Source organism: Pogona vitticeps, chromosome ZW-PAR (assembly GCF_051106095.1).
Source record: "Pogona vitticeps strain Pit_001003342236 chromosome ZW-PAR, PviZW2.1, whole genome shotgun sequence".
Lineage (NCBI taxonomy): Eukaryota > Metazoa > Chordata > Lepidosauria > Squamata > Agamidae > Pogona > Pogona vitticeps.
The window spans coordinates 8318829-8333119 of record NC_135800.1 but is presented as its reverse complement, the minus strand read 5'-3'; the positions used below and the strand labels follow the sequence as shown (position 1 = coordinate 8333119).

The following is a 14291-nucleotide window of genomic DNA, read 5'->3' as shown; positions in this document are numbered from 1 at the left end:
ATATTTTAAAAGAATTATTAACATTACACTTGAAATATTACATGCTTCCCCTCTTCCCTACCCCTTCCGCACGACGTCCCTGCGAGGTAGGCCAGGCTTCAGTTGGAGTTCTCAACCCTCTAACCACTGAACCACCCCTCCAGCTGTCCCTTCGCTATAAGGCACAGTAACCAACGTACTTAGTACTCCTCTAGTAAAATCTGAGGCCTTAAACTCCAACTTGCTTTAGTTCGTACATAAACCCGGCACGGATCATTTGCAGGCTGGGTGGTTTCATAGCTAGAGGGGAATTCTTCAAGACCTCCGGCAAATGAGACGATTCTGGATTTTTATGGAGGAAAAGAAAAACTCGAAACGAGATAAAGCTGCTCTCGCTGTCTTGCTCGGACAAAATCTTTGGCAAAATTCTCAATAAAATTGCAAAGATTATAGCATCCCAGACCGCAGCACATGCACAGAAGGAATACATTTTGTTCTTGCTCCCTGTTGCTGGGGACCCATACGATTGGGGTGTTTAAAAATAAGATTTTTACTTTTTGGGAAGTGCAGTGCAGCAAGCTCTGAAGCGGAATTGCTCTCTTTTCTCTCCTCTTCCCATGATTTACCCCACAAAGGTGAGCATTTTATAATTGCAGTTTTTGAAGAGCCAGCCGTGTTGGTCTAAAACGATATCTACGAAAGGCACTGAATTTAGCCGAGCTTAGCATTTTAGCATCATCTAGTGGCCAAAGCGGGAAAACGGAGTGGGATGCTGGACCAAGAAGAGCCTCGGCTGACGGCGTGATCCGTTTTGCCAGCTTTCAGGTGCTCCTCGACCTCAGCACCGCGTGAATCACCCGCCAACCAGCCTAGAGGTTGCATAAAACCCTTTGCCCCATTTTTAGCTTTCTGCATCTAAGAAAGCAAGACTTTTTCTAGCTGAATAACTCGGTGGTTTAGGTCTCCGGCTGAGGAGTCAGCGGTCGGGATTTCGATTTCCCCCTTCTGGGCCTCCTGGGAGAAGAGCCAGCCTGTGTAGCCTTGGGCCAGCTGCACGGTGGTCCCAGGGCTGCCCCCTAGTGGACGGGAATGGGAAATCACGTCTGATTATTCTCTACCTGCAAAACATTGGAAAGGGTTGCAAGAAGAATTGACTTGACGGGACATGGTTATTATTATTTTCTCAATTAAAAAGGAGAGTTGGGTCACACGTTGACGGAGCCACCCTAGCTAGCTAGATAAGAACATGGATTGGAAGATGCGAAGTCAGAGATGAAGCCAGAGGTTGGTCATGTTATTGGGCTTCGATAGGAATACTCGAGGTTCCCCAGATAGGGCTAGCAAAGGATTAGCCCCTGATACTCTGGAGAGCCACTACGATCAGTCAGAGTTGGCCATCCTTCGCCTTTGTTCATGCAGGGATCCATTCATTCCACGATGCTCCCAGAGTGGAGGGATCAGCTGACAAAGAGTTTTCGTGGCCCAGGTGTGCTCACAGTCCCGACATCCTTTCAAGGAGCCTCTCGGCCTCAATATATGAAGGCAACTTCTGACCATGCCGTGATTTGTCTGTAAGAGGTACCCAAGAATTGATCTGTTGGTTGAACTCCATGGACCTGTGGCAACAACAAGAAGCTCTTCTGCATCTGAGCTGATTCATCGCATGGTCTTCTTAGACACCCTTCCTCTGTTTCCGCAAAGCACATACAGGAGAAGGGCAAAGGTGGGCCCCTTGACGTCTTCTACCATTCCTAGCTATCCACTAGACCCAATGTAGAAGGATGATGGGAGCGGCAGTCCCAGCGGACCTGGAAGACCACAATGGCCCACCCAATTGTTCCTGTTTGGCTCAGTAGCTCTACTAAGGCCAATCGATGGAATTCAGAACAGCGGTTCTGAACTGTTGGTCCTTCAGATGTTTTTGGACTCCGAGCCCCATCAGTCCTAGCCAACAGAGCAAAGGCCAAGGGATCATGGGAACTGAAGCTCAGGACCTGGGAGACCACCATGGTCCCCACCCATACTCTGATAGCCAAAACCGGCAGCTTACACACAGTTCAAGAGAAAACAGCTTAGGAAAACCCGCACGTTCGGTGTGGCTGATCAAGAGTGCTTCGTTTTTGCACATCATGCACACACGACATCTATCTCAATAACAAGTTGTGGTTGCAAGGTCCCCGTTCCACCTGCAACCACCGCACGACCCCTCTGGAGCTCAGTCTCCTCGTTCCAGATGTGACCCACTGGGTAACCCACAGCATTGTGTTCTCCAAACATCAAATGATTCTAGGTTAGCGCTAATTAAGCGTATGTTCTTCGTTTTAAAAATAACTCCTCTCTTTTTGCTTAGCGCTCTAATTGAGTTTTTTAAAAGCTCCATTTGGATTAATTAGATGAAAAGTTTTGTGGCGGAGGGAGGAGTAGCTGCTCACGCCAGCTTCCCCCATCGGCAAGGTGTTTGCTTCCATTTCTCGCGGACTGAACGAGGTTCGGTTCGTTAGGCGTTCCCTCTTAAGCGGTCTCCTTTGTTCCGCTTCAAAACGGGATCCTCGAAAGGGGACAGGGTGCTCTTCCCACACCCAACTGCACTGGGAAAGCACACAGTAACCCTAACCCTCCAAAGGATGATGACGGGAGAACCAAGTACAGATGGCGTAAATCAAAGCAGCAGAAAAAGCTGTGCAAGATGGGCGTGCTATTTATAGCGATCCAGCTGTTTCTTTCAGGTGTTGCAAACTCCTCCCCCCCCCCCCAGAAACCAAAGCGTGATTAATTCCAAAAGTTGGAATTTACATCATTTTGATTACCTCCGAGTATCTGTAATTTAGCTGCTTAGGAAAATTAACTTGACGTTGCTTCCAAGGTAAGGAGACAATGCGAGGCGTAAGGAGCATGGCCCCGTCTTTGATTAGCTTATGTCTAAAATTAAACTCCAATTTGCTATTTAATTTTTCTCTTTTTTTAAAAAAAAAATCTTTTTTTTCTTGGCTTCCGCTATCAAAGGTGTTGCTCTAAAGGAGTCTCATCTCCCGCAAGGGGCGAGGAAATGAACACAACTCGCATTCCGGCACTAGTTTTGAGAGATGGTTTGTGCGTGATGAGCAAACGCACCCAGCCGTGTCCCAGTTGCGCGGGGAGCCATGGGGCTGGTCCAAAAATGGGGAAATGGACTGGAAAATCCCCTTCTGAGCGTAATAACTCCCTACAAGACCCTGGCCGGACTAGCTTTATTTGGTGTGAGCTAAATAAGGGCACACAGCTTCCATCAGCCATAGCTAGTGTGGCCAACAGTGCAGTCATGATGGGAGCCTAAGTCTGACATCATAAAGAGCAGTGGTTCCCAACCATGGGTCCTTGGATGTTCTCGGACTGCAACTCCCAGAAAACTTTGCCATTCGTTGTGCGGACCAGGATTTCTGGGAATTGCAGTCCAGGCACATCTGGGGAAACCAAGGTCGGCAAACACCGATCTAGAGAGACCCGAGATGACCACACCTCCTCCACTGAATTAGTTCCAGGAGAAGACAAGGTCCAGAATCCCTCCATCTCAAACAACCAGCTTCTGGAATGATTTGCTCTAGAAAACAGCATGTCCCTTGTCCATCTCTCTTGCCCAACCCTCTCGTGACCTTGGAACGCTAGAGATACAAAATCAACATTCACAAACCAAATGAGTGACAGGGAAGATACCGGTGAAAACGTTGACTTTGAGAGATTGAAGAGGGGCAGATTTAGGGACGAAAATACCAAGAACACCATTTGATTTTCTTTTTCTTTTTCAACCAAAGTCTCTGTTTATTGCTACATACAACTCAAGCTGAACATAGACCCCGATGTTTAACACTGAACCGAGAGGGGGTCCGAGTCGTATTTTTCCCCCCTTTACAGCCACAGATGTACCGTACAATTTGATCCAATGAGGACTGCAGGATCCAGAGAGGTGCAAAAGTAAAGCTAAGGAGGGCATGTGGTTTCTGAAGGAATCGGAAAGCCGTCTTCTGGATCAGCCGTGATCTCAGACGGAAGCCCATCATTTCACACACAGGGGCAAGAAGCTTGGGTGGCCCACTTTGCTGATGCTGCGGGTCCTCATTTTGATTATTGCGTTTATAGTGAAGACTGGGGTCCTACAGATGTGCACTGCCCTAAGTCCATTTGCTCATCTCAACCAGAGTAGACCCGCCAAAAACGGCTACAGGACAAGGAAATCAAAATGCAGGTCAATCCCCATGATTCCGTGGGTCTGCCCCAGCTGGGACTACCAACTGGGTCTAGGCCATCTTTGTTAACACCAAGCTATTGGTGTTTAACAAAAATGGCCTCAACCCAAATGCAGAGCATCTGATTTTATTTTGGTTGGTCAAAGGGCATCAAAGGATGGCAAGAGAAGGTACCACCTCCTGGGCTGGACCAAGATGAAGGAGCAGGAAGCAACTGACCGCACAAAGCCCTTGAAAAGGACAAGACTTGTGAATCAAGGAATCATCCACTGCAGTTCTTCCCAGAAGGCTGGCATACACATCGAGCCAAATCGGGGATTGAGAAACTGGTCCCTTCCTCCTTCTCCTCCAGACCTCAACTTTTATCTGTACCAGGGTCAAGAGCCACGGATGGATGGGAATCGCAAAACCAAATGTTCTTCCATCCCTGGTGCCAAACCTTGGCCAACCTCAAATCCAACGGTTAGTTAGAAGATGAACCCACTGAACGAACCACTGAAGGGCACGTCAACCCTTGTATAAGTCCCACCGAATCGTATCAGGAGATGTACTCAAAGTGATGTACTCTCTCTTTGGGACCAGCAATTTGGTATCAGCCTAGATTTCTCATGACGGGAAATCTTCTACACTCCTTACTTTTTTTTCCCCATTGATTATTCAGCAGAGATGCTAAATAGGTTCGTAATCAGAAGTGGAAGGAAATTAGCTGTGTTTTAAATATTTAGATCCCTTGCAGTTTCCATGGATTCTTTTTTATTTTATGGAATGAAACACTTGAAAGGCAACCTCCCCTCAACACTGCAGATGTTCTCAACTACAATGCCCACCACCCCGCAGTCAGCATGGCTGGTGGTCTTGGGAGGATGGGTTTGAGAGGGGGGGCCCTGCTTTAGAAGACGTGTCACCTCCTTGGCCAAAAGACCGTGTCCATGGCTGTTGACAACACTAATAAGAACATTATAAAAAGACAGCATCCACATCAACGGCAAACATTTCACACGGACACCCAGCGGAATAAATGAAACGTTCCGTAAGATTTCCAAAACGCATCTACGGGGCAGGAATGCATAGAAAGGAATGGTTGGGAATGGTGGCATGGAAGACCTACAATGGAATGGGCTTCCAGGGCAAAGTATATCCTTTTCGAGGAGCCACCCCAAAGAAGGCCCTTCTGTTCCTCTACAGCTTCTTGTACTTTACCAGGCACAGGTAAAGGAAACGGGGCAATTTTTGAAGGCCAGAAAACCAGGGTAAAACCCTGTGACCTTTGCTGGACTACAACTCCCACGATCCCCCAGCATTAACTATGCCACCTAGGTCATCTGGAGGGTCGTGGTTGCCCACCTGTGCCATAAAAAGCGGGCAGCGCTCACAGAGGAAGGAAATGACGTTCCACCTTTCTCCTCTGGACGGAAACGTTGATCCACCCTCCTCCCAAATTCGCTTCCATGGAGGTAAAGGGTTTTTGGTTGTGCTTACAAAGTTACGTGAATGGGAAAGCGCCCGCATTCACGTATTAAGTGTGCGCAGAGGAGCCCCCAAACGGGGCAGGGCTCCCGAGAAAGGACATGTTGTTGGTCAGTTATTAAGGCAGCCTTTCTGAGTCCCTGCAGATTGAAAGACTATAAAAATGTAAACAAGACGGGCATTGCATTCAGCACCAACACCAAGGTGAAACACATCTTGTGAAAGCTGAGCCATGTTTGGCTCAATTTCGCTTTGCCCAAACGCAAGACCGGCTTGCTCGGACGACCAAAATCAGAAAGAGACACAAGTGCTGTTATCCGGGTGTCTGGCACTTAGGCAGCAACGCCCAACACTTTAAGAAACGGTTGTTTGAGGTTGTTGATATTCCCCCCCCCCAAAAAAAATCCCGTACCTTTGTTGCTGTCTCGTACCATTAATGGTGGAGCTCCTTCTTAAAATCACCCAAAAAAACCACACCCTTTTGCACTGTGATTTCTCCAGAGTTTTTTTTTTGGGGGGGGGGCTTTTCTGGACCACCAGGTTCTGACAGCTGGCATGCAAAAAAGCAAATTTTCTAAGCTCCGATTTCTGGTATTAGCAAAGTACCGCGACTAATTAAGCAGCCAGCCCTACAAGTAAAAATAGTACCTATGTTATTTTCTTTTTAAAAAAATAATCAAGAAAACAAAAGAGAAAGGAAAAGACAGAGGAAGCAAATACAATCCCCATCACTATGGACAATGTGGGCCAGGTGGGTTGGGGGAGAGACAGGAGAGACGCATGGGGAAGGGCCAGGGAGGGGGGTCAGGGAATGGCGGTCCGACCCAACCTATGTGAAGGATGACCAACATTATTCATTAAGGCTTTAGGAGTGAAGGAGGAGTCAATATGTTTTTTTTTTTTCTTAGCAAGAAAGGGAGTGGCCTTTATTCCGGGAAGCGTCGCCTTCACAAAACTCTCTTCTTGCTAGGGCTGAAGGTGGAAGTTTTGTTTTCTGCAGGCTGTAGCTGGGAAAGAAAGCAAAAGTTGGCATTAAGGGCCCATCGGCATGAGAAGAGGGCGTCTGGTTTGGAAAGGCCTCCTGTACGTGGTTATTGCTTCGGTCCGCAGGAAGGAGCTTGCGAGACAAGAGACATCTCTGTACAAAGAGTTTTTTTAAAAAAATAAAACCCTGCACACAGAAATCTAGCATCTCAAGGATTAGGATTAGGACTCAAACTTGCGCGTCAACCAAAGGGAATGTCACTTGGTTGCTGGCTCAACAGCTCTCCTCCTAGAGGTAAAAATGCGAGCGCAGATGGCTGCTTACGAGGATACCATCCTAAAGAAGGCGGACCACCAGCTGGCTATGGCATCAGGCAGGGACATATTTTTATAATTTGAGCTTCACAAGTTGGATATAGATCTCAGGACAAGCAGTGAGCGATGGTCCAAGAACGTGGGGTGGGGAAAGGAGCCAGGAGACCCACTGGGGCATAAAAAAATTTAAGTCTGAACCCACTGCACTAGGTGTTGTGGTTCTGATCTAAAACAGTAATTGTGGAACAGCGTATTTCCTACCAATGCAATTTATGCTGCTTGTTTCAAGGAGCAGGGAGTGCACGAGAAGGGGGGGGGAACATACTAACGAGGATTAATTAATGGACATGGAGGTTTTTTGTTTTTTTACTTACTTCCAGGTTGCCTCGCGCCTTCCTTAAGACGTCGTGCGTTAGAGCCACTGAAAAGAGAAGAGAATACGGGGAGTTGGCTTAAAATATCCAGGTTCGTTCTATTTTTCGGGGGCTGCCGCAGATAGAAAAGAATGAGATCGTCACAAGGGAAGGGGCTGCGCGTCTTCTCCGCCGCCCCCGCCCCCCAAAAGGAGGAGAATAAGGTGAGCTATCCCGTCGGACCTCGCAAAAAACAGGCCCACGGTGGAAATGTTCCACCCTAATAAACCTGGGACTTGAGCAGATTTCCCCGAGAAACGCTCATTTGCTTTCTGCCGAGGTCTGCGGCATCTGTGACGGAATACAATCTGCACTTTATTTTTATTTTCTGAAGTGGCTCTAAAAGCGAAAAGGCAGTGACATCTGTAATCCCCATAATCAAATGAGACTTTACAGCAAATTGCATCTCGGGCGCGCCGTGTACGTAGGTGAGCGCAGGCGGCTAAGAAACGTCGCTGTGAATAAATTCCTCTTCGCCTGCATTTCCGCCTCCTCCTCCTCCTCACCCCGCTAATCAAAAATATCAGAGCAAACATGGAGACGGTCGTTCCAGGGGCTGCTAGTTTGAGTCTGCGTTGGGAGCGGAGCCTGCAAAAAGGTGCAGTGGGGGGGGGAGATGGTTCTTATGGGAAGTTGGGAAGCAGGAGAGTGGTCGTGGGGTCCATGGGAAGCTGCAACAGGTAGCCATGGGGAGATGAGTCTTGTCCCCCAAGACGGGGAATCATTACTGAGTCCTCGGCTCCATGAGGACTAGCAACTTGCCTTTTTGTCACTTCTTCTAATAGTGAAAACGGCGCCCTTTGCTTACTGACAACTAGATTTCTGGACCTGTCTTTCCACTCAAAAACAGCACTCCGGAAGGCCAAGAAGCCCAGGCCATCAACCCATCCAAATCACCACAGCCGTTAGAATAATCCCAAACAGTCGGCAAAACATGGAAACACGTTTCTGGCTTGAACAGGACGGCCTTCACAACTTTCCTGCCAGCCACGAGAGATGGAAAGAGGACCCAACGGCTGAGCTGTGCATTTCCCGTCTGAGAGCGACCGAGGAGACAGCCCCCCCTCCCACTTGCCCCCCCAAGCAGGACAGGACCAGGGGGGGGCATATTCTCAAGAGCAGCCCTTCTAAAGACCCCAGACTCCTAGAGTGATGGAGTTGGAAGGGGCCTCTGAAGGCCATCCGGCCCAACCCCTTGATCAAGGCAGGGTCCCAGATCCAAGCAGATCTGCCAGGTGGTGGTCCCGTTTTCTCTCAAAAGGCCTCAAGATCCCAACCTCCAGACAGGGCTGCCGGAGGGGATCCTCTGCTGCTTGGACCCCCACGTGGCGAGACCACCCGAGGCTCTGCCAGCGTGCCAAAGAAGCCGTCTTCATCAGAGAGGAGAAGGGGAGGAGAACGACAGTTTGGGTCAAGGGAGGGACCGGGACAGGAGATGCCCTCCACGCCCGACAGGGTCTTGCTCCTCGCCTAGTGGCACCTTCACCCCGCTTGAACCCCCTGCACGCCCAGCTTCAACTGCCAGACCACTGCGCCATAGTGTCAGATTACAGAGGTTCATGCGAGGTGAGCCTGGCGCTCGGTGTCTCCTTCTAGGGCTTGGTGTGCCCTCGGCGCGGGGATGTCCCCGACCAAATTCCTTCATTTTTCTCAGCCCACCCACACACCACCAGTTCAACTTGCAACTGGGAGGGCAAACCTTCCTGTCGGTTCAGTGTTGGGACTGTGTGTGTTGCATGGGTTTCGCACCCACCCTCTCAGCAATCCGAGAGCACCATCGGCATGCGTGGCCTGTCATTGTTCGTATCGCGCCGATCACCGAAGGAGCCCACCCAGGCCTTCCCTGCCTCCCTGCGGTGCTGGCCAATCCAGCAGAATGACGAGTCTTCCCGCGCCTAGAGGCTGCGTAGTCAGCAGCGCTGGGAGGTGGGGAAGCGCCAGGCGGGCTTCCTTCCGCCATTGGCGTGGCGAAAAAGCTAAGGGGAAAATAAAAAATCCATTTTGGCTAAGAACAGGACTTCGGGAAAGGTGCTGGGGAACCTCCACACAACCCCCAGCGCGAGCTAAGCACCGCCGCGATTTCACACGTCACTTGTTCAGGCAGAAGTTGCTCTTTAGAATATAAGCTGTAAACGATGAGCCGGAAGACAAAAAAAAAAAAAAAAAGGAATGTGTGTTAACCTTTTAAAAAAAGTTGTTTGTGAAGGTTGGAAATGTAATGGTTGAAATCAAAAGCATCATTCTGGTGATGTGAGTAACTGGTGACATTTACGCCGGTCCATTTCCTGCACCTTTCGGAAAAGGGGGGTGGGGGAGGGAGCTAACCGGGTCTTTTTTATGCCAGATTAATTACTCCTTAGGATATATAATTGCACACGAGACCCGTTTTACTGAGTGAGCTTCTCCCTTCCTCGAGGTGTTGCGGAAGACGGTGGATGCATAAAGCATTGAAACACAGAATTTTAGTTTTAATTGGCCCGGGAGGTGGAAATCAAGAATGCAGAAAGCTGCTTGTACTTCGTGGAGACGAGGACCAAAGAAGAAGGCCTGAGTCCTTGAAGGAAGATCAAGAAGTCTCAAAATGTAGGAACATAGTGAGCTATCTTACACTGATTCAGACTCCTGGCCCAACTAACCTTGTATCGTCAACTCCGATTCGCAACAATTAGTCTCCTGGATCTGGCTTGGTATAATATCAGAATAGGCAGAGCCCCACCACCTCAGTAACATACAGCATCTTATCATACAGAGACCTCCCTGCACCGGCAAGAAACAGACCATTACAGTTTTGCGGACCCAGAGTGTTGTGGCTGATTCTGTATCTAGAAGGAGTGCTCCCTTGAGTGACAAAAAAGGCATAATTGTGAAAACATATGAAGGCTGAGTGTCAATGGGATTATTTATGGAATGTTATTCTTAGGGCCCCAATACATTAGGACCCAACCCTGATCGTAGAAAGAGGAAGATCACTCACACTGATCAATGATGACCTTCTCCATGTTCTCCTTTAGACGGTTGGTCGAGTGCAAGTGCTTGACGGTGCTGTGAAGTTTCTTTTCCTGCTCGGCCAGTTTCCGACGGAGCTTCTGCACTTCGGCTCTCAAGGTTTCGTCCTGCAACAGGAGAAGGGGGAAACCAGGACCTGTGAAAGCTGCCACACCCAAACAACTGTTGGACGTCCTCCAGCATCAACAGACACGTCATGCACTCAGACAGATGGGCACAGAATCCTGCATGGCCAGAGGATGCGCCCTTCCCTGCAGTACTGAAAGGTTCCGATTCAGGATTGGCAGAGAAGGTGGGGAAATCACCAGTCAGTCTCTGGGGCTCAGACTCTGGCTATTGGCAGTGAGAGGGTGGAGCTAAATGATGGGGGCGTTTTTGGTCTCCTCCCTACACCTCTGCCCCTACCTATTGCCATAATGTAGCCCCCAAGAAATGCAGAATCTAAACTTGAACCTTGGTCTACGAGCAGTTGCCTGCCCTGGCCTGAAATGCCAAGGGTCGGCAACATGCGGTCAGCCGGCAGTCCCTGTTAGCCCTACAATGCAGAACTCCCAATCCTGTGAGGTGCGAGTCTCTCTCTCTCTCTATTCACCTCCTCTGGAGGACTATGTCCAGTTCTGGACACGACACTTTAAGAAGGCTGCCGACAAACAGGAGCAAGTTCAGAGGAGGATCAACCGGGAGAATCAGGGGGCTGGAAAGCAAGCCCTCGGAGGAACGGCTGAAGGAACTGGGGCTGTTTAGCCTTGAGAAAAGAAAACTGCGGGGAGATAGGGCAGCCCTTTTCAAAGGCATGAAAGGCTGTCCTCCAGAGGAGGGGCAGGATCTGTTCTCCATCCTCCCAGAGTGTAAAGACACGTCATACTGGCCCCAGCCTACAGGAAGCCAGGAAAAACCTCTTAACTGTTAGAGCAGTATGACAACGGAAATGCTTAGGAGGTGGTGAGCACTCCAACACTGGAGACCTTCGAGAGGAAACTGGACCGCCCAGATCCAGGCCTGCTTGGATCTGGATTCCTGCCCTGAGAAGGGAGTCGGACTCCAGGGTCTCCGAGGCCCCTTCCCACTCCACGATGCCATGAGAACCAGCGGCAAGGAAGTGAAGGCCACGCGTTGCCCACGCCAGGCTTAGGGGCCACATCTCCATAAAGAGACTACCAAGAACCTCCCCTGGATGGGGGGAATGGGGTCTTGCCATCTCCCAGACAATCCAGAACACTACATTTGTCTGCCTTTGGCTTTCGGCCGCGTGAAAAAGCAGAAATCCCTGCCTCCAGCTGCCTTGATGCCGTAGACATCTCTTTGAGTCCTGTTACTGTGTGTGTCCCTCCCTTACCTGAAGCGAGTAAGCAGCCCCGTGGACAACCTTCATAGGCAGGGAGACCCTCCAGAGAAGCTTCAGTAGGCGGGCCGCCTCCTCCAGGTTGCGCCGGATCGCGCCGACGGCAGCAGAGAGCCTGTCCAGAGAGGCCTGGTGCAAAACCTACATGGCAGAAGGAAGGGGAGAAACGAGCAGGAGTGGGTGGGAGAGAGAAGACTGTTGTGTTTTATCCTTAGAAGATGATGAAAACGCAGGCTTTAATTAACGGCATAAATCCAATTTGCTACAAATTCCAGTTCGAGGTTGATGAGCAAGTGTTTTGGGTGCCAGGAAAACTAATTTGTTAGGTTAAAAAGGCAGCTGAATTATGCAGTGTTCAAGCGATGGAGGTAGACGGGGAAGGAAGGGGGGGCAGCGTCTAATCAATAACAGTAATTAATACGTTTACTACCCTTGCAGGGCCACTTGGAAAAGGCTCTTCCCCCCCCCCCATTTGCATCTCGCGACGTGCGATTTGAAAGTCAAATGCCGGCCGACATTAATTTCGGCAATATAGATGCTCCTCTGTGCGCGGGGGCCGTTAAAAATGGCTGCGTTTAATGGCACGCTAACGTTCAGCGGATGGGGAGGCAAATGGAAGAAGCTGGCACAGGGACGACAGAAGCGAGCAGAAGGCTGAGGCTGCGGGGGGCCAACTCTTAGGGCTCCAAAAGCCCTCTCGTTTCACACAAAACCCCAAGTCTGGCCTGATGGTCAACGTAAGCATTCCTCTCCGGTTTCACCTCCCCAGGATGTGTTTTTGTTCATTTCACACAACTACCAGCTCGGTATGACTTCATGTCTGGGTTTTACGGCATCGGTTGAGCTGGAAATACTATGGACTGTATCCAGGGACCTGGAGTGGGCTGGCAGAATTAGGGAGATAATCGGTGAATTCATTCCCTAATCAGCCGGGGGGGGGGTCTGAGCCCCAGCACCACCACCACATACACCACGTCCCATGAGGGCAACAGACAAAGCAACATGGACCCAGCCGTTGGCCACCAACCCTACCAATCAACGGACGGCTGATGTTCTGAGCACCGGGCCCAGGGCAAATTTTTTGGGCATCTGGCGAACGGAAAGCAGCTTTCCAATGAACAAGGGCTTTTTTAAATGTCTCAGAGAGAAGGGGATGATGTCTCCTGCACGGGACGTTCGCACCATCGGAACACAAGACAAGCTTGCCTTTTTCACACGGGTGCTGAGCCCTCTGGCAAGAGCACGCCCGGTTGGCCAGGCGAGGCACCGATAAAAGCTCTTGTGATCCCTCAGTTGAGATCTCTACAGCTTGGTAAGACTCTTCTAATGCGGAGGTTTCCCTCCACCCTTTGGACTACAACTCCCAGAAGCCTTCGCCACAAGCTGTGCCGACCAGGATTTCTGGGAGTTGTAGTTCAAGAACACGTGGGCGCTCAAGGTTGGGAACCGCTGTTCAGATTTCAAGAGGGCAGGGCAGCTTACACAGATCCTTAATCTACCATTATAAGCAAGCGTTCTCTCAATCTACGCTCCGGACGACGCTGGGCGTACCATCGCTCCCGGCTCCAGAAGCGCCGTGTCTTTGATTGGGAGCTCCAGTTCCGACAGCAGCTTCTGCCCTTCCGTGATCTGCTCCCGTAAAGAGTTGTAGTCTTCGATGGAGCCCAGGACGTGGCGGCCGTTCTTGTCTGCCCACACGCAATGGCGGGGGACGAGGGAAGAGTCCTGGGACCTGCCGGTGGACGAACTGCAACGGGAGAAGGCGTCCGAAGGGCCCCGAGGCGGCTCTGTGTCTGGGGCGCAAGATCAAAAGGCCTCGTTACCCTCCACAGGTTTCAGCCCCACTGACGGAGCGAATTCCTTGACCCTTCCAGAAGTGGCATTCAAACAAAACCTCTTTTTATCCTTTGCCTCCTGTCCCCAACACCTTGCCGTCTGGGCTGGGGCCCTCTTGGTGTTCTTCAACAACAAATCCCAGCACTCCTCACTATTGGCTAGGGCTGATGGGATTTGTAGTCCTGTAACATCTAGCTAGCCGCCTGCTGTCCACCTCTGGTCACAGCCTTGGGATTGGGGCGCATTACCTGCTTTGAGAGGCGCGAGGCGGTCCCCATACTTCTGCTGCAGTTCAAGGATGCTGCCCTCGGCCGTGGGGAACTTGAATTCTACATATCAAAAGAAGGGCAGAGGGTTAATGAGAGGCCAAGGAGTTGCGGCATTCTGCTGCCCTCATTTTGTCGCGGACACAGAGGAGATAAATACTCCAGCCTAGAAGCCCCCTTTCCCAAGTTTCCCTGGTTTAAGGCTGCTTTTTCAAAAATCCTTTGTTTCCAGAAAAAAACTTCTCAGTCTTCCTGATCTCAGAAACGAAGGTTGCCGAAATCTCCCGAAATATCACACACCAATTCTGCAAGCTTCCATGGGGACAACGGACCTCCGGTCCACGAACTTTCTCAGAGGCATCGGGCTGGCCGCAGTGGAGAATCTGTGGCCCACCTGAGGCTGCCGAGCAGGGTGCAAGCCACTAATATTTTTATTTATATGAAAATAAACGTTTGGAGCCGA

At 50.2% G+C, this 14291-nt stretch overlaps 1 protein-coding gene across 1 annotated transcript in view; it reads right to left on the bottom strand.

Annotated features, from left to right (window-relative positions):
* Positions 1-4846: 4846 nt before the first annotated feature.
* The window catches only part of CDK5RAP2 (CDK5 regulatory subunit associated protein 2), a 76249-nt gene continuing 66804 nt past the window's right edge, over positions 4847-14291 (bottom strand). Inside the window, exons 35-40 of the mRNA XM_078382855.1 lie at positions 13811-13891; positions 13278-13519; positions 11721-11867; positions 10353-10491; positions 7340-7386; positions 4847-6673 (exon numbers count right to left, since the gene is read on the bottom strand). Of these exons, the coding sequence (XP_078238981.1) occupies positions 6614-6673; positions 7340-7386; positions 10353-10491; positions 11721-11867; positions 13278-13519; positions 13811-13891 (716 nt within the window). The 3' untranslated portion in view covers positions 4847-6613. The remainder of the gene's footprint in view (positions 6674-7339; positions 7387-10352; positions 10492-11720; positions 11868-13277; positions 13520-13810; positions 13892-14291) is intronic.